This window comes from Lipotes vexillifer, unplaced genomic scaffold, assembly GCF_000442215.2.
Source record: "Lipotes vexillifer unplaced genomic scaffold, Lipotes_vexillifer_v1.1 scaffold231, whole genome shotgun sequence".
Lineage (NCBI taxonomy): Eukaryota > Metazoa > Chordata > Mammalia > Artiodactyla > Lipotidae > Lipotes > Lipotes vexillifer.
The window spans coordinates 376,754-398,330 of NW_006791822.1; the positions used below are offsets into that span (position 1 = coordinate 376,754).

General features: G+C 33.4%; 1 protein-coding gene across 1 annotated transcript in view; it reads right to left on the minus strand.

Annotated features, from left to right (window-relative positions):
- Positions 1-21,577, minus strand: part of BLTP1 (bridge-like lipid transfer protein family member 1) — a 201,312-nt gene that overhangs the window by 151,058 nt on the left and 28,677 nt on the right. Inside the window, exons 8-16 of the mRNA XM_007464834.1 lie at positions 20,152-20,231; positions 18,154-18,304; positions 13,816-13,972; positions 13,335-13,413; positions 10,424-10,515; positions 8,992-9,109; positions 3,003-3,158; positions 2,620-2,717; positions 1-114 (exon numbers count right to left, since the gene is read on the minus strand). The exon at positions 1-114 is cut by the window's left edge and continues 74 nt beyond it. Of these exons, the coding sequence (XP_007464896.1) occupies positions 1-114; positions 2,620-2,717; positions 3,003-3,158; positions 8,992-9,109; positions 10,424-10,515; positions 13,335-13,413; positions 13,816-13,972; positions 18,154-18,304; positions 20,152-20,231 (1,045 nt within the window). The remainder of the gene's footprint in view (positions 115-2,619; positions 2,718-3,002; positions 3,159-8,991; positions 9,110-10,423; positions 10,516-13,334; positions 13,414-13,815; positions 13,973-18,153; positions 18,305-20,151; positions 20,232-21,577) is intronic.

Here is a 21,577-nt window from a genome sequence, read left to right on the forward strand (position 1 = left end):
AATACCAGTATCATGAGTCATTTTATTTGGGTGGCAATTCTTTACCAGCATAAATAATGAATATTTACTAGGGTGGCAATCTGGTAGAAACAAATGAAGATCAACATCTTCTCCCTAAAAAATAATTTATAATAACCCAAAGTAACAAAATAGGTACATAAATTTGTTAGGTTACTATTTACAGGCAAGCTTATCTATAATAATCAATTAAACAGAAAATAAACATAAATTTGAAATGGCAGGTTTTACACTGAATAATCAGGTAAGTAACTGGAATAAGATCTTACATTGACTGAAATTAAATTCTGCTTAGAAAGTCAAGAAAGGGACTTCCCTGGTGGCACAGTGGTTAAGAATCCGCCTGCCAATTCAGGGGACATGGGTTCAAGCCCTGGTCCAGGAAGATCCCACATGCCATGGAGCAACTAAGCCTGTGTGCCACAACTACTGAGCCTGTGCTCTAGGGCCTGCGAGCCACAACTACGGAGCCTGAGCGCCACAACTACTGAAGCCCGCACACCTAAGGCCCGTGTTCCACAATAAGAGAAGCCACCGTAATGAGAAGCCCGTGCACCACAACAAAGCGTAGCCCCTGCCTCCGCAACTAGAGAAAGCCCATGCACAGCAACGAAGACCCAACACAGCCAAAAATAGCAAATTAATTAATTAATTAACCTTCTTTAAAAAAGATAATAAAATAAAATCTCTAAGAAAGTAAAAAAAAAATCAGGGAAATAAACAGAACAGTTTCTAGAAAACAGTAAGAAAATTATCTTCCATGGATTTCCTTGGATATTTCACATGTAACTCAGTAAAAAAAAATTAAAAATCAGCTAATATAAGCTTAGGTGGAATATGTTCTGTATCTTTTAAAATATGATTGTCTATTTTGATTCTAGTAAGTCTTGGTTCCTCAACTGCCTTTTAAGAATTATATCAAAGGATCTTCACTGAGTTTCACTTTTTTTCCTTATAGGTCCCTGAATCTTTGCTCATTTTGATGCTTGGTTTCTTAACAGGCAGCACAGTGGGGTGGTTAAAAGAGTGGAGCCCTAAACTATACTGCCTGGGCTCAAATTCTAACTTGGCCACTCACTAGCCATATGACAAGTTACATAAACTTGCCTCCTCAGTTTCCTATTCTGTAAATGCAGATAATAACAACAACTACTTCAAGAGGGTTGTTCTGAGAATGAATAAATGAGTTACTACACATAAAGCACTTGGAGAAGTGTCTGGCACAAAGATGTTAATACTTGCTGACTGCTCTTATTATTGTTGCTATTTTTTACCTTCATAACCTCCATCAATACTACAACTACTAATGATTGTATACCTTAAAGTTAGGTGCACCATGAATTCTGAACTCCTAAGAGCTGGCTTTTGGATCACGGGGTTTATTCATTGAATTCACAATTAAAATTAGGAATGAAATATAGCTGACCCTTGAACAACACAGGTTTGAACTGCAAAGGCCACTTACACATGGATGTTTTTTCAACAGTAAATATTACAGTCCTACACAATCTGTGGTTGGTTGAATCTGCAGATGCTGAACCTCAGATACAGAGGAACCAAGGATATGGAGGATATAAGGAGAACTGACTCTAAGTTGCACACGAATTTATGATGGCAGGGAGGGTCAGCATCCCTAACCTCCACATTGTTCGTCAACTGTATAGAGAAATGTAAAATCCAGCTCACAGCCTAATATTAGAGCTAGAATAAGTTCTTAAGAGAACATATAGATTAGTCACAGAGGTCAGAAATGAGCTCTAACAAAATAATCGACTCAAGGAATTATTTTTTTGCCCCATTTTTTTTTTAATAGAAGTATAGTTGATTTACAATATTATATTCATTTCAGTCATATAACACAATTCAGTGTTTTTATGGATTATATGCTATATCAATACAAAGTTATTATAAAATATTGACTATATTCCCAGTACATTACATCCCCAAGACTTATTTTATAACTGGTAGTTTATATCTCTTAATCTCCTTCACCTACTTTACCCCTCCTCCTTCCTCTCCCCCCTCTGGTTACCACTAGTTTGTTTTCTGTATCTGGAAGTCCATTTCTGTTTTATCTGTTTTATCTGTTCATTTGTTTTGTTTTTTAGATTCCAAATATAAGTGAAAACATACAGTATTTGTCTTTCTCTGTTTGACTTATTTCACTAAGCATAATACCCCTCCAGGTCATCCACGTCATAAATGGCAAGGTCTCATTCTTTTTTATGGCTGAGTAATACTCCAGTGAGTATATATATCACATCTTCTTTATCCATTCATCTGTCAATGGGCACTGAGGTCACTTCCATATCTTGGCTATAGTAAATAATGCTGCTATGAACACTGGGGTACACATATCTTTTCAAGTTACTGCCCAACTTCTTAGGGGAACTTGGGGAACTTAGGGGAAAGGCAGAATATTACAGTTAACTACAAAAAGAAACAGGCAATTCTGTGCCACTGAAGTTAGTGAACAATGGTGGAAAACCAAAATACTTCAGGGTGGCAACAGGATGGGCAGGAGAGAGTAAAGGTAAGTGCTGGGAAATCAAACCTACTAATAAACCTTGTGGAATAAACAATACATCCAATTATACGTACTCTTAAAGAGAACTTGGTATTACATGTAGCTGGAACAAAGTCTGTAAACGGCAAAGAGAAATCAATGTTTAGTGTTTCCCCACAGGCTGCCAGGTACACTGCAAAAAAAAAAAAAAAAAAAAAAAAAAAAAGAAAAAGAAATTTACTTTTAATTTCAAAAAAATTTTAAACAAAAACTGCGTTAAATACACACCTAAACAAAATTAAATTTAATATGTTTAGTGTAATACAAATTCTGAAATAGTTCTCTGAGAGTCTTATAAGACAATGAAAAAAAGATCAATTCTAGTATCTATTAAAAGTACAAAAATCAATACCAGTTTTCTTTGTTGGTATTTGTCTTAATGAACAGAATACTAACCTAATTTTTTAAAAGTACTTACCATTTTCTTGTTGTTTAGTGGAACAGTCAATCCAATTGTGCTGATTAGCTGCCCAAATCATTTCAAATTGATGAAACATGATTTTAAAATTCCATGTATATGGAACAAATGAAAAAATGTCTGGAGCACTATCGCTTGACCAGTCTTGAATTAAATCTAAAATTATTGAGGTAGGAGACAGAATGTAAAATTAATTGAAATTCAGAAAACAAAATAAAAATATTCTAACACCAAAAAGTTTCCTATTGTTATCTAAAAAGAAGTTTTATACAAAGATATTAAAAGCTGATTAAGATGTAGCTAAATGATTTGATAGTAAAAATGCTTACTTACTAATCACAGTTCCAAATAAGAAAACTTTGATGCATTTCATATACCTATTATGTTTTTAAAGAAACTTCAGCAGAAGTTTCCTCAGAAGAGGAAAAAAAAATTACCTGATATTCTGTTACCAAAATACATAACACTGTGGATATATCTCATCCTAGTTCTTTTTTCTATGTAGATTTTTACACTACCCTAGATGTACAAGTTATATTATTTTTTTTCATTGAACTCAAAATTTTGCCGTGTTATTTCGTACACATTAACAAAAATTTTGTTCATTAAAAAGATTTGCAAAGATTTACTTAACCATTTACTGTACTTGGATATTTAGACTTTCTTAAAATTTCTGTTATATATAATGTTATCATGTATATTTTCATGCAAGATATTTTACATATTCAGGATTATTTTCTCAGGATAGATTTAAAATATGGATTTGCTAGGTCAAAGTTTATGAATTTTTTTAAGGCTATTATAAATCACAAAAGTGCTTTCCAAGAGTAGTAGATCCATTTATGCTCCTATTAGAAATGTATGGTCAACTATCCATTTCACTGTACCTGCTCCTGCATTATATTTCTTTCTACCTCTCTCCCTTTCTCTATTTTTTTTGCGGGGGGTGCCGGGAGTGGGGGTGATGCGGCTTGATAATTGGTAATTGAAAAATGCTCTCTCACTTTAATTGAATTTCTTAATTACAAGTAGGGTTGAACATTATTCGTGTTGGTTTATTCACAAAACAAATACCTACAGAATGTCTACTGTGTCCCAGACTCTGTTTTAGACTGTGAGAATACAATGTGAACAAAACAAAGACTTGGCCTTAGAATTATAGTCAGTCATCTTTGTTGATTGCTGATTTACTGTATTGCTGATTTGTTGGTTGAAGTGTTGTTTTTTAAAATTGTGTTCATAGTCTGCTCATAGTTCATAGTTCTTAGTCTGCTTATCCTTTCATACCTTAATTTTTTTTTTTAACCTCAATAGGCAAAAAGTCTTTACATAAAGATGTTAGCCTTGTTCTATCACAGTGCTTTCCTCTACTTTTCCTCTGGCATTCACATTATTGCATGCATTGTATACTCCCAGCAATGATGTCCTTCAATAAATGGTCTCCTCCTAAAAGGTGTCAAGCTCATCTTTGTATACTCACAGTACATAACACAGTGCTATAAAATCAGAACTTTGTGTATTTGAGAGAGGGAAACAACTACAAGTACCACTGTTACAGCACAAACTCTGACAACCAGACAGTCCTGGGTTTAAATTGTGGTTTTATCATTTTACTAGTTACATGATCTTGAACAAATGACTGAAATGTTATCAGTTTTCTCTTTTAGAAAATGGGGACAACTTCACAGACTTATTGTGAGAATTTAGATGATATATGTGAACTTTTAGCACAGAAACTACCACAAGATAAGCACTCCACAAACAGTAGCACATAGTATTAAAGATATTCTAAGGAAAATAATAGGCAAAAATAATTAAATATTTAAAGTAGTTTGCTTTGAATTTTAAAGGATATCTTTAAACTGAAAAATATTAGATCAGTAATGAAATCAAGTCAAATATCATATGAACTCATTTAAAATTTAGCTGCAATGTACAGAAACTTGTGCACATATATTAGATTCCTCTCTTGATAAAATAGCAAAATAATACATTTGATATCAAATTTTAATAACAATTTAACTTAATCTTAGTAAGATGCAGTTTTACTATATCAACAATAAAAGGCATATATGGCTATTAACCTGTTCTAAGACTAGAGAACAGAAATTTCCACTTAACGATTTTACTTTAAATATATTTTTATTTCATTTAACAAGCAATCACAGTAGCTCATCATACCTTATAGTATCTACACCTACTTCTAAAGTTTTACTTCTACATACCGCCCTACCTAACTAACCTGACTGCATCCCTACTACCTAACTTTATTCTTTAACACAGCGTTCAGCACTTAGGAGATGCCCAAAAGTCATCTCTGGGATTAGCCAACTACACAATACAAATTCACCATTCATCAAGCTGATTTTCACACTTTTCTTCCTCATAAACATTTTTTGTTCTGCACTTTTACTCAAACTATTCATCCCTTCTAAAATGAACACTCTTTGGTAACCTCTTTGTTGCAGATAAACTCTTACCATCTTTAACAACAGCATGACACTACAGAGACAGTACGGAGTCTACTACAGTCAAAAAAATTGTTCTTAAATGTCTTTTCCACTTACTAGCTTCATGAGTCTGCCCAAGTCATTGAATGTTTCTTCAATTTCCTCATTGTTAACTCAAGGATAACAATAACAGCTATCCCTTTTCAGAGTTGTTGTGAAGATGATACCAATGAACATGCTTTGGAATGTTTTATGAAAACACACTATGCAAATTTTAGTTAATATTACTGAGTTCATTTACAAAGACCATTTCCGATCTTAATGTCCTTCCTTACTTTCTCTAATTACATTCAGATCATATTGATTTCCTCTGTATCCACGTCTTACATGCATGTTAGCTTTGAAATTCATGCTTGCACTCAGTGTGTGTGTGTGTGTGTGTGTGTGTGTGTGTGTGTGTGTGTGTGTGTGTGTGTGTGTGTGTGTGTGTATACTGTTATGTATTGTTTTATTTGTCTAAGTCTAGTACTACACATGCCAATATACTTGAGACTGATAAATAAATTCCCATAAGCGCTATCCCTATAAGTTCTCTCTGCGTTGAGATCATGGCTTATATTTGTTTTGAATCATTATTAACAAGTGACTCTCAACTTATACTGGTTGCATTTATCTACTTCATACTACTACCTAAAAGACTGAGCTATAATTGCTAGTAAAATAAACACAAATTCAAATAATCTACTAATCATCTAAGGAAACCAACATAATTTTATAGTTTTTAGCCAATTTCTATTTTAATGTCTTATTAGTTTTTTTTAATATCTTATCTAAACGTCAGTATATTCTGCAATATAGTTTCCCTACCAGCTTATAAAATATCCTTACTGACAAATATTAAAAATTATGGTAACAAAATATCTTTACTAGGAACCTCAAAAACTACTTTTGATATGTATTTCTCTTTAAACCAAAAGCTGCTCTTACTACCAGATGGTCTTACCAAATAAATTTATTTACTTGGAAGCACTTTCTTGATGACAGCTTTAATCATTTAGATAATAAAATTTTAAAAGTCGTGAAGTTGGTAATCTAAATATTAGTCTGGGAAAAAACTCATCTACAACTCACTTTATAATTAAGTTGACAGGCCAACACCCCACAAAATGTCCATCACCTGGTACTGGGGCTTTGCAATACCATTATATTTTCTTCTCCCATTATCAGAGTAAACCTAAGTCAATTTCATTATTGCCTGTAAAGACTTCACTTTTGCCTTTGTTTTATATTTTTCATTCCTGAGGCTCTATATTGTATTTATCATGAAGAGATCTCTGTCCCACATTAAAATCTCTTAAGAACAATTTTATCCCACTAATAACTGGCATGAGAATGGCTCTTGAGGCATATTAGGTATTCCCTCACACAAAATAGATATTTTATTTTCTGCAAAAATCTGTCAACAGAGAAATGTAAAACTGAGAAAAGAGAAAAGCAATTCAAACACTATGACCAAGTATGTTCTCTCCAAGGTTAAATTAATATCACTCTCTGATAGTATCTTTTTTAAAGAATAAATAAGTTTTTGAAGGACTCTAGAAAGATTTCAGAAGTAATATATCTAAGTGTTATAGCTGTTAAATCTGGGAGACGAGAACTTAAGTTTTGTACCTTTCTATATTTTTTAAATTTCTCCAAATAAATTTTAGAAAAAAATAACTAAAAAAGTGAAGTTATATAGGTATAAGCATAAAGATTAGAGAAAGAAAATAATTTAAGAAAAATCACAATTGTAATTTAGGAAATGTGTACTTGTTTAACTAATACAATATTCAGTCTAAATGTAAGTGCTACTACAAAATAAAGTTTAAATTTTGAGAAATTTATACTTCTACTCCAAGTATTCTTGGCACTGCTAAAGTCTGGATTGTGAAATTCTGGAGGAAAAACAATGTGAAGTATTGAATGCTTGAAAACACTGGGTTTTTTCTTTAAGTTTAAATAAATTAAATAATTTATAATTTAAAAAGTCTAAAAAGAAAGAAAGAAACTGGAATCTATTTTAAAAGATTAGCAAAGTTAGAAATGATAAAATCTTAAGTGAGAAGGAAAAGACTATGCAAAGAAGCTATCTATATAAAAACAGATTCTTGAACCAGACTATTTGGGTTGGAATCCTAGCTTGACTTAGTCACGTAACCCTGGACAAACTGCTTAACCACTCTGTAACTCACTGCCCTCATCTGTAAAATAAGGATAATGATAATAAAATTGACCTCAGAGAATTATTATGAGGATTTAATGATTTAATATGTGAAACTGCTTAGAACAGAGACAATAATACACACTGTAAGTTTTAGCTATTATTTTTTTCATAAATCTGAATTAAGTAGTACTTATTCAATATTCAGCTTCACTGACAAAAATTTAACTTGCCAGGGACTCTGTCAAAGTTTCTACTACTGGGACCTTGACTTGAGCCTTGGAGAAGAATTATACAACTGCAAAAATACAGAATCATTCTATCTAATCCCCACGATAAGGCTCCTGATCAAAGCAAAAAACAAATATAGAAGACTAATGATTGAACATATTATAGTAATGGCATTATTATAAAAGGCCAAAACTCTAGCAATAGCAAAATTAGGTTAGAAATTGTTATCCCTATTTCACAGATAAGGAAACTGAAGCTTAAACAATTAGGAAATTTGGCCAACATCATATTGCTAGTAAGTAATGTCAGGACAGGAGGGAAACCTGTGATTATCTTAATGACTGCAATACCCACAAATATTAGTACTCAGCACAGAATGCTTGTAAATGATCGGTGGCTGGATGGACGAACAGATAAATGCAGTAATCAGTCAAGCAAATATTAGGAGTTCTGGGGTAGCCACTGATCCTAGAAAAGCAGACCAACTCTGGCTAAACTTCTTATAGAAAGGCTCAAAAAATGCTTATTTTTATGTAGCAATATTTATGTCATTCAGAGACTAAGACCACATGTTCCCATAATCATAAAATAATGAGTAGCTATCATAATATGCTGCAAGAAATAAAAGAATTTTTTCCACCTAATGACAGCATCAACTCAATTATACATGCCAACAGAAAGGAGTTAAGTAGGGACTCCAAATACAAAAATAACACATATTTGACTATTTGAATATACTGTCTGTGGATTACTAACTAAAACAAAATAATAGAGCCACAATGACGCCTAATTCAGGAAGAGAAAGAAACTGATTCATCTTCCCCAACTTATCTCCCACTAGACTGACACAAAAATGAGTCCTTGCACTTCCTCCTAAGCTCAATTTGGGGTTCATATTTTCCTTGTTTGGGTTAGAAGACAGCATAGAACATGTATATTTAAGTTTTTCCTTTGATAAACTTGGCCCCAAAAGAAGTGTAAAAGAAAGTATGAATTGTGTCATCAGGTCCCTATGTTGAATCTAAAAGCAAAACTTATTGACTATAAACAAGTTCACTATGATAAATCTCAGATCTCATTGTATTTATACTTATTAGAAAATTACCTGTGAAGAAATTCTTCTGTGCAAAGATGAAGTGGTAGGTGGCTTTATAAACCTCTAATTCACACTGCCATGTCTGTGGCATGTTCCATATTCGGGGGTAGCTGGCAATGATGTGAAACTGCAAATCAAATGTTAAGTAAAAATATCAGAGGTTAAAATATGACATTGTGTGACAGCATTAGAAATGAACTCGCACAAACTGATGAGTAATTAAAACTTATTTTCCTACTAAGCCAGACAGAATGTCCCTTAGAGATTTTAATATTGCTGTGGCTAAAGGTCAGTATCCATGGTTACATCCAGCTCCTTAAAATACTAAGCCATGATGTGGCCAAAAAACTTTAAGAACAAATCAGGCTACAGTTTTGATACTGTAGCTAAACAGAGTAATAGCCAACTTCATTAACTCTTCTTTAAACCTAATCTGTTAAGTGAGAGGCTCAGGGTCAGGCAAGGTAGAGCGCAATGCATACTGTCACACAGAAGTTTGGCCATCAGTGCCTCCTCGGTTCTCATTTGACAGCACAGTAGTTATAAATCTGACACGATGCTTTGTGGTATATTCCACCTGCCAAAGCTTGGCAATTCTGCAAAGGCAAGAGCTGCCTGGCCAGGAATACCGTTATTGCACAGCACCATTTATCAGCAATAGCTCAGGAATTCATTAAAATGCTGAATATTCATATTTATAGTATTCATTATATTCTTGGTAACTGCAAAATTTTCTTCTTAATTTACATATATCATATATAAATATGCTTGTTTAGACAAGCAATCAAGGACCTAATGATATCATCTAATATAAAAGAATCCTCTCTAAATATCAGCCATTCTACGCAGTGACTTTTGTTATTATTGTTGTTATTACTGTTGTCCCTGAGAAAAAATAATAATCTGCTTGATTAATGAGTTCCTGACCTGCAGTTTTCAATCATGAGCATTTCCATATTTATTCTGTTTCTAATACGGAGCAATTCAGGGTATCAATAAGATTTTCTTCCTTTTACCTTATTCATCAAGTAAAAAAGGACAATGAAGTATTAAGCCCTGAGAAAGAATCTGATGGGGCCAGAAAACATACAGTAAAAAATTATCTTACTTACAGCATAGGAGACAGCTAGTCTAGCCATACAATGAAGTTTAAAAACAATACACCGAGAACTTTTCACATTTCTAAAGGCCCAAAACCCATGTGGTGTTGCCTTATATTCATTTCCCCCAAAAGAAGAGCAACAGAGAGATGCCAAAGGGAGTCCACAGCATTGGGAATCTATACCTCTTCCCAAAAACATGATCAAGAGCATCTGGTTGTTCTTGAATGAGAAGACTGACCATTTGATGACCTCCTGGCCATTAAAATTTTATATTAACAAATTAAAACCAAATTTGTATTTTATGGATGTAGGCATATCATCATACACTCTAGACTTACTGCTAACATTTCTGCTTCTAAAAGAGTCCGGTATTGCATGCTGGTAGTGGCATCAACATGTAAGAGTTGTCCTTTAATTGCAGGGGTGTAACCTAAAATAAGTGAAAACATAAAAATTAAGAACCTAAAGAAATATATACATATAATTAAAAATTTTGGACTGGAAACAAATTCCCCCACCACCCAAAGAAGGAATTCCTGAAAAATGGTAATCAGTCACTATTTAAATACACCCCAAATAATGTGGCGTATACTATCTAGTAGGTAACCTTTCTCATTTCGGACAGCTCTGATGGAAAAGAGTTCCATCTTCATATAAGGTCTATCCTGACTCTGCTTTCCAGTGCAAAACTACAAGTCTATTTTCCAAATGATAGTGTGCAAATATTTAAGACTGCTCCCATGTCCTTTTTTTCACTGACTCAAAGGTACATATTTTCAACTACCCCTTAAGTAATGACAGTTGCTTTTTTTTACTTTTTTTTTTTTTGGAAATTAAAGCACCAGCTTTATTATAGAGGTATTGAAAACATGGCTTTGAATATCCCAATAAGAAAATCTTGAGTTAGTCATAGCTACAGATAGGCAATGCTAGAAATCCAAATCTACTCCACCACCCAGGACAGACCCTTTCACTAAATGACTTCGAAGAGTCTGAAATCTGTCTGTAGAAAAGACAGTATAAAAAAAAAAAGGGAATAGGATGGATCTAATATATCATATCCTTGTTCAAAATCCACCCATCAGAGCAAGTATAGGTAGGAGAGAAGTCAGGAGATTGCACAAATAAATTATTGAAAAAAATGTGTAATGACAGTTGCTAAACAAAAAAACTATTCCTTACATAGTGACAGTTACCAAACAACACAGCCCCACTCTGAATAAAAGCAGAAAGGTTCAGAGTATTTCACTTCTTTTCTTGATGGACTGCCCTCCTATGAACACTAACACTATGAACATTCTTATATGGCTAATTCAACATGCATCCTGCTCTGGGCATTTCTTTTTCCCCAAACAACTGAATCTCTGGGACCAGTTTTTAAATGTTTTCAAATTATATTTTGTTATTGTCTAAGAACTAAGTCTATTTTTCCTTTTGAAGACAGTCATCTTAAAAGCCACCTAACCTTTACCAAGAACTTGACTGGGTTTTCGTTAGACACTTAACTCATTCAATTCAACAGTCAGTGTGCTGTGGCACTTCCCATGAATTCATAATAGGTATATGCTCAAGATATTGATGCCTCAGTCCTCAGATGGTCCCTTTACCCCAGTGCACCCATAAATGTACCCCCAAAAAATCTGTACAAATATTATTTCCTATATGCAGCATCAGTTTAAAAAGGCAGAGGGACTTCCCTGGTGGCACAGTGGTTAAGAATCCGCCTGCCAATGCAGGGGACACGGGTTCAAGCCCTGGTCCGGGAAGATCCCACATACCGCGGAGCAACTAAGCTCGTGCACCACAAGTGCTGAGCCTGCGCTCTAGAGCCTGCGAGCCACAAATGCTGAGCCCGCATGCTACAACTACTGAAGCCCACGTGCCTAGAGCCCGTGCTCCGCAACGAGAAGCCCCCACTCGCCGCAACTAGAGAAAGCCCGTGCGCAGCAACGAAGACCCAACGCAGCCAAAGATAAAGAAATAAATCAAAAAAAAAAAAAAAAAAGGCAGAAGCACTCCCTTAACTGAACCATTCTCAATTCTATGCAACCCTCAACAGCCTCTTCCCCTACAGAATTACAGATCCTATATATCAGTAATTAAGGCTATCCTGAAAGATGCTTCTTTCCAACTGACTACTCTGAATCCTAGAGAATCTCAAGCATCTGCTTCAAGACTTAGGTTATTCTTTTAAAAGTAACTAAGATAAGGTTTTAGTTCTTCAGTGTAATAGCCCTAAAGTTATGGGGAAAAGATATACTATCTCATTCTCAGTCACTTTTTCAATTAATTATCTAAGCAGGCAGACTCAACTGCTACCTTTTTATGCGAGCTAATAAATCTAGTCAACACCTTTGCCTGTTTTCTTCTTATCGCAGCAACAAAATGAGTGACAGAAACAAGAGAGCCAAGAATTACATGAAACTTATTCTAATTATACCTAGCAATAGTAACATTGCTATTCAGTAATTTAAAAACATTGGTGAGTTGCTACTCTCCATACCCTCAAGAAAGTGAAGAAATAAAGCAGAATTTCACTTCAACTGGTCTCAATTACAAATGTAATAAGAGGATGGGAAGAACAAGGAGAAATGAGGGAGACTATATAATATTTTGATAAATTTAACAATAAAGTATTTAATCATGTTACTGATTAACTTGTATCAGAGCCCAAATTTCAAATTCATAATGAACTTAGATTATCTTAGCTCAGATAAAACTACAGCTAATCAGGGCATGACTTAATATTTTAAATATGAAATATTCTGCTTTCTTAAAGTTATGCTATTCAAAGTACCCAGGTTACTTCCTGATAAAAATCTACTAACAATATAACCTAAAACAAAGCCTATTAGTCATTCAATCTATTTCTGCCCATGGACCACGTGCCAGGTCCTGGGTTTGGCACAGGTATACACCAGTGAAAAGAAATATGTAGTACCAGCCTTCACAGAGCAACAGACTAACAGGAAAAACATACACTAAGCAAATTATGCACAAACTTACAAAAGAAGTGTGAGGAATAATGAAAGTACAGAATAATAAGACCTAGTTTGATTAAAACACTTTTCCCTTCTCTCCAAGTGCATGAATAATATAGTATTTACTAACTACAGGCACATCAAAATACAGTAACAAGCTGAAAAAGAAAACCCCATTAATTTTAGTCTAATTGGATTAATAATTAGTTATATATTAATTATTCCCCTACTAATCACTTGAAACAGAAAAACACTCATCGTAGCTTACCATTTTCCTCGACTGTCATTGGAATATTAATTTCTAAATATGAGCCAGCTCCTACATTTACATGTACAGCATTTGTTTCCTACCAAAAGCAAAAAGTAATTCGTGAGACATTTATTATAATTACACTCCCATCTTTACTTTTCAGTTATTATCAAAGATAAAATTTAATCATCAATAATATTAAATAGATATTAAAAGTTCCTAAGAGCAAAAGTTCAAATTTATACCAAAAATATACTAAAACAGTTTGGCCAGATTTAAAGGAGAAAATGAATCAGACTATAGTATAAAGGTCTATTATTATTAACTTCTTTCTACTATTTGGCACTTAATGAAAGTAACATACATACAATTATTGGGGGTGGGGGTCAGGGAAGCTCATATAAATGAATCTGAGTATAGGACTAGTCACCAGAAAGATACTCTGGAATAATGTTCAAATTTTACACATAATTTTCTACTATATTATTTCAATAATTACCCTATTTTTGGTAAACAGCAAGTCAATTGTAGCATCTGCAATAATATTCATTCGTAGTTCAAAAGCAAGTATCTGTCTTGGTCTCCCAGGCTGTGCAATTTCAGAGACTTTCAGAACTTGATAATCAGGAGGGAAGAAGAACTTCCATAAACAATCTCTAAATAAGGAGGAAGAAAGAACAATGACAAGTTATTCAAATAAAATTACCTCTGATAAGAGACAAAATCAGTATTATAACTTTCTATTACCACTGCTATCTTATTTAACAATTAGACATAAAATTGAAAAAAAGTTATAAGTCACAAAATAACACCTACCATATTTTTCCTTTCAGTAAAATGAAAGACTGTTTTATACTTCCAGAGATCAATGAGCTTTGAGCACTGAATATACTACTATCAAATAAGACATAGGTAAGACCAAATTCACACTATTCAAACATACTGTGAAAAATTAAAGACTTTCTACAGGTATATCAATTGTGCAAATGGCAAAGGAAGAGCTGAAGGGGGATGGTTTAATTAGAATCATTCCACTCTGGACAATTACTACTTAACCTTTCTGAGGACACTCGCCTGCTTCCTCACCTGTAAAAGAGGATTGTCATAACCAGTCTCAGAATAGATCCAAGAATTAAATGACAACATATATGAAAAAGACTTGGCAGTACATGGCACATGGAGAAAGTGTATTTCTATTATTTTCATAATCACTATTAATCAACGCTATAACAAAAAGAGTCTAAAGAGCAATAGATTTCTAAAAAGAAGCAAGTGTTTGGAGGCTAGGGCTCTCATGTATTTGCCTCCCCATATCATTTGACAAACATGAAAGAAACCAAGAAACTTTCAATTCATAGCCTTCTATATAATTAAAAATTAGCATGTTACTCATACATTCAGAAAAAGTATCAGTTTCTGACTTTTAAATAGGAAGAGCTGAGGAAGGAGTCATCAGTAACAGGAAATGCTGCTTGGAATAAACTGGGAAAAATCAGATCAACAGAACAAAATTTGCAAACCGATCCATTATAAACACGAAAAGAAAATTAAGTCTGTAAATGTTTTGGCTAAGACACAAATATATAAAACTAAGCTTTCAAGACAAAGAATCCATCTGATCATTAGGTGATCATGGACTATAAAATGGGTAGCAGGATATAATGAAAAGAGCAGTGGACTTGAAGGGTTGGTCTGAATCTTGGCTCTAGATGCTATAGCTTTACTATCTTGCCTGAATCACTGAATTTCTGTGCCTTCATTTTCTCACAGGTATAATCAGATCACCACACCTGTCCTTGTGTCCCTCACTGTTATGAAGATCAAGTGTGAAAATATAAATGAAAGCAATAAAAGGCCAGACAATATCAGAAATATTTGCATTATTATAGTTATCATTAAGGAGTAAGCACGAATTTATAAAGTTCATATTTCAACTCTGTCATGAAAACTCTTAAAAAGAAAAGCTGAGTGTCTTAAAGATTCAGATACAAGAGGGAGGGGATATGGGGATATATGTATACATATAGCTGATGCACTTTGTTATACAACAGAAACTAACACACCACTATAAAGCAATTATACTCCAATGAAGATGTTCAAAAAAAAAGAAAGTCATGTAAAGGTAATAGAACTGACATTAAAATCTATAAGCTAAATAAGGTCATGCTACATCAGAGATCAAAAACAATGCTGAGTGAACTATCCAATAATAAGACAGTTGAGATTTCTTTCTATATTTCTGACACTAATAGGTAGACACTAAAAAAAATGACCTAATGAACATTTCTGATAACAGTTCATATTTGTTTAGAAACTCAGTATGGAGAAGGACAAGAGAGGAAATGCACAGTTTGCATATATAAGGGAGGAGATAAATACTATTATTACTCACACAAGGAAACTAAACCCATGTGATAAATTTCTTTCTTTCTTCTTTCTTTTTAATAAATCTGAATGGTCTTGTTAAGTCCAGCTTAAAAAATGTATTGCTGTTCTCTCCTAGCAGTGGCAAGACCTACTGAAGGGAGTTGGTAAAGCAAATTTTTCTTTCATGTTATCTTCAGTATCATTTCTCTGTATTATACAAAGATCACCCAAAGAGTGAATATGACTATATATTAAAAGAATTTTAGCTAGGATTTTCATGTAAATATAGCCTAATACTTCTCTTAATGCAATACAATTAAATATAGTTTAAGAAGAATCACACTTTATTCAAATACTAAAATGCAAAAATATTCTGTGTCTGTGTTAAAGCACTGCTTTAATTTTTTCCTTTCAAATATAGCAAGTGTAACTGTTACTTAAGGGAATGTAAAACCCCTCATTTTCAACTATTCCGCAGTAAATATAGCATGGCTTAATGTATGAAAAATTTTATTATAAAAGGAAAACTTTAATCCAGTAATTTGAAAAATATTTGTTTTCTAACCTGAAATTTTAAGCTATGTTTACCTTCGGGTCTAACAATCTAACCCAGAACTTAATGAAGTACTGTATTGGCATATACTCCACATATTCAAATAACACACTGACTTATACATTTACCAAACAACTGTTACTTAACTAGCTACTTAATGGAGCAGGTATTTCTATATGCTAGAGATACCAAGGTTAACAGAATGTAGTACCTGACAAAGTATATTATTCTTCTAACAATGCTAGGTAGAAAGCACTTTTTTTTTGTCTTTTGGCTGCGTTGGGTCTTCGTTGCTGCGCCCAGGCTTAGAAAGCACTTTTTAAAACAATTTAGTTTGCAAGGCAGAAATAGAGACACAGATGTAGAGAACAAACGTATGGACACCAAGGGGGGAAAGTGGCGGGGGTGGTTTGTGGTGCTGGGATGAATTGGGAGACTGGGATTGACATATATGCCCTAATATGTATAAAATAGATAACTAATAAGAACCTGCTGTGTAAAAACATAAAATAAAATAAAATTTAAAATATAAAAAAAAAACAATTAAGTATAAAAAGAGTCAGTATATCAAGTATCAGCTCTCTTAGTAGTCCATCAGTGGCCCAGTAATATCTGCCTCAGTGACTGATTAAGCTTGTATTTCTCCATTCAAGCTAGTTTATGAAAGACTAAACTAGCTTTAAACAATGTATATTTACATAAAAATTTAGATGTTCCCTAATAAATAGTAGTACATGTCCCCTCCTTTGTTTAAAATTCTTCAAAAAGTAGGTAGATGTTCATAATATATTAAAAATAGAAAATTACTTCAAAATTAATAGAATAACTAAGAAATAAAAAACCCTTTTTTACCTTTCAGGCACTCCCTATTACCTCCAGTATAAAATCTATATATTTCTTAACTACCTACAAATCTCTTTAACAACCTATAGAACTTATTAAGACAATTCTCCACTGCCATCATGCATTTGCAGAACTCCTCCCTTGCCTTGATTACTTATCCTTCCCTTCCATCCCTGGCTAATTCTTACTTATGTTTCAAAACTCAACTCACATATTACCTCAACCAAAAAGCATTCCCCAGTTTTCTCCTCTTCAATATGAGTTATGAACCTGTTATGGGCTAAATTGTGTCCCCCTAAAATTCATATGTCCTAATCCTCAGTACCTCATAATTTGGCCATAGTTAGAGACAGGGTCTTTAGAGAAGTAATTAAGTTAAAATGAGGTCAATAGGATGGGCCTTAATCCAATATGACTGGTATTCTTGCAAGAAGAGGAAATTTGGACACAGAGACCTACAAAACACACAAGAGAGAAGACCATGTGAAGATACAGGGAGAAGATGACCATCTACAAGCCAAGGAGGGAGGCTTTGAACACAGCCTTCCCTCACGGCTCTCAGAAGGAACCAATCCTGCCAACACCTTGATCTCAGAATTCTAACCTCCAGAACCGTGAGAAATTTCTGCTGTTTAAGCCACACAGTCTGCGGTACTTTGTTGTGGCAGCCTCAGCAAACTAATACAGTACCTCTCTAAATTCTTCATCAAGACTTTTTACATACCTCTAATACAGCACTTAATAAAACTTAACAAAACTATGTATGTCTTTTAGCTCTGAATCTCCATAGTCCCAACAATCCCTGGCATATTCGGTGATTAAATCAAAAGAAAACACCAAGGAACCAATAAATGTTCTGCTCATTCACCATTTTTCTAATGAATTAGCTCCTCCTTTAGAGCAAAGTTGCTTGTACCAATTTCTCTACAAATTATTTGGATTAAAATGTTTAGTGATATCTTCCCCTGCCATAATAAAATAGCTTATAAAAATATCGATACTAAGCTAACCTTTAATGAAAATTATAGTATTATCCCAATATGTTAGACTTAGAAATATAATTTAATCAAGTACCTCTGCCTATCAGCCCATGGCCCATAGTTGAAATCTGTTCCTTTACCACAAACTATATCCAGTCCCCAACAGGGAGGCAAATCTTGTAATTTGCAATCCTCACTGCTCATTTCTCCTTCAATAGTTTCTTCTGTTTCTTCTGGAACAAGTCCTATATTGCAGAATATACAATATGAAGATAGTTACTTAAAATAACCATTAAAAGGCTTCCTTAGATCAACATTTCTAAAAATTTTTTGATTTCAGGAACCCTTTACACTCTATATTGAGGACCCCAAAGTGGGATTTTTTTTTTGTATTGTATCTATCAAAATTTACTGTATTCAAAATTTGAACTGAGCAATATTTTTAAATTTTATTTTTAAAATAAACTAATTACATGTTGACATAACAAAATGTCTAATAATATTTAATGAAAATATGATGTGAAAAATAACTACATTTTAATGAAAACAAACAAAATTTTATTTCATTTTGAATGAAAATATTTTTTAATCAAAATAAGCATATTTTCTAAAACAAATTAATTTATTGAGAAGTGTTGGCATCGTTTATTTTGGCAAATTTCTTAATTAAGCTGTAAATATACAGCTTAATAGAAAACAAGTGAATTCTCACAGCGGTTTCGGCACTTAATCTATTGAAGAAAACCTAGCCTCGTACAAATAGGTAGACAGAAAAGGGAGGAGTATTTTAATAGCTTTTTCAGATAATTTTGGATATTCTTTGACACTAGACCAAAAGTCAACAAGTGGTAATTTCTTAAAGATTATTTGCAATGTGGAATCTGAAACCATATCGCTGAAATTCTCATACTCTGACATGTTAAAATTTACTGATCTCTCTTGCACTCTGAATAAATCTTCTACGGACATCATGAATTGGTCATTTGGAAAATATTGGTTCACTGAGACATGCATATTTTTCCCAAATAGACAAATTTCATTATTAAACATTTTAAAAGTCATATTGTTAATAACACTGGTAGTCTCATCAGAAAAGTCATCAAACTCACAGTGGCAGACCCAAATTTTCCAAAATTCTAACTTTCACATGAAAGCTCAAAACCATAGTTTGTCCCTAGTTGCTCTTTCAAGCACAACGGGTATTCCATGAAAAGAGCAAACAGTTCAGCTTGGAACTCAGTCACAGAGTGCTTTTCCTCGAAACAACAGTGTACTTTGGTATGGGGCAGAAGTGTATTATGTGTTCTTATCATTTTATTAAATGAATATTAAAAAGTTAACTGAAGGGTCAAGATTTGATAAAAGTAATTTTTACTGCTTAATCAAAGACACTGTAAAGTGCACTGGCATTTGTTTTACTGTGACTGAGTGGCAGTGAAAAAGACAGGGATTACTAGTATAGTTTGGAATCACTGCCTTGATTCATGCTAAAGTACCAGACGTTTTGCCCCCTGTAACTTTTACACCATCAATACAACATGGTGAAAAAAAAAAAGGCAAGTAACATCCTAATTTTGAATATACTTTGACTTCATAAACCTCCTGAAAGGTATGAAAAACAAGAATTAGGAAAAATGACTAAAAATCCAATATTTAGCTTATTTATAAAACTGAGGCCACGTGTGAAGCATTGTAACTAGCTGGACTTCAATCCTTAAACTTTAAGCCTCAAATCCAACTTACTGCGATTTTTCTTCCCCTAAGCCAGCATGAACTACTTTAACTATCATCACATTCTCTAATGGTTTTCACTTATGGTCATTTGTATTCACAATTTTTGAAGTATACTTGCAAAAATGGAATTTGAAGGAAAGATTACTATATTTTTCTCTTTTGATTTGAAATACTAAAGAATATTCAACTTTGGACAAATGACACAGATATTTTTTAGGTAGGCATTCTCATATCCACATTTACCATTATTAATGCTTATTTATATCCTAAGCAAGGATACTTAAAATATTATTAGATATCAGCATTTCATAGAAGAAACAGAATTGTAGCTATGAAACATATTTTCAAAAAATAATACCTGGCTCATCCATGTAATAGTAGATGTCAACATCATTTGACTGCATCACCACAAAACCTTCTCCCATTAATCTTGGTGGTCTATACAAAGGAAGGTGGAAGGCAAACTAAGTACATCTCCAGAATATAAAATGTTCAGTATTCTAATTAACGACGGTAATGGGTGAAAACAAAAAAGAAAACTAAAAAGCAATCAAGTGTAGAAACTTGAAAAGGGAAAACATCTTTCACATACACAATAAACTGTTCCATAATTGTTTTCTATATTAGACTATATAAAAAATTGGCACTGAAAAAATTTTGACCAGTAAAATCAGTTAAAGAAAGACAAAAAACCTGTTTTGCATCTCTCATTTTAAGTTTTGAATGAGAGAAATCCATTTAAAACAAAGTTTAGGGCTTCCCTGGTGGCGCAGTGGTTGAGAGTCCGCCTGCCGATGAAGGGGACATGGGTTCGTGCCCTGGTCTGGGAAGATCCCACATGCTGCGGAGCAGCTGGGCCCATGAGCCATGGCCACTGGGCCCGAGCGTCTGGAGCCTGTGCTCCACAACGGGAGAGGCCACAACAGTGAGAGGTCCGCATACCACAAAAATAAATAAATAAATTAAATAAATAAAACAAAGTTTAATTAAATACAATGGAAGAACAATGTTCATTGGAATATAATAATCATATTCTGCATTTGCAACAATAAATTTAAAGTTAGACTTCAAATTCAACCATTTTATATTAGTAACACTATAAAACTGATTAAAAATATCATCTTATATATTGTAAAATAAAGCATAACCTTTCAGAAACATTAAATTAAAAAAATGTCGTCATTTTTAACAACTTTATGTTACCTATTTCCAAGAATATTTAGTTGATCAACTTGAAATAAACTTAAAGCAAACTTGAACTCAAATTCTGGAATGAATGTTTCTGTACCATCAATTAACTTCCCTCTACTTGCTTTGACTTAACAACTTTTGTCTTTATCATACACCACAGTATCTTCCTTCCATATCAAAATTAACCTCTCAATCATCAGATAATATAACACATACAAATTCAACAACCTTCTTCTAAATATGTATTAAATCACAAAGGTTAGGGTTTAATCTCATTATTTAATCTCCATACTTACTACTGAAGAGTGAAAAATACAATTTTAAATCTTTTTATACAAATAGCAGGACACTTTTTCATTTTACTCTGTAGTAATTTTCACAAAAACCCAGATTTATTTTTTTCAGTATTACAACTTGCACCCATTAAATATAGAATTGTGGGTGTAGCTTATACTCCAAGATGCTTAGCAATTCAGTGATCCTGAAGAGTGTGAAACCAGGTAGACCCAGAGCCTCCCCGGTACTCAAGCTGGGAAAATGACTGTGTCATTCTAGCCAATCCCTAGAAAATCTAAGAGCAAACTAGCCAAAAG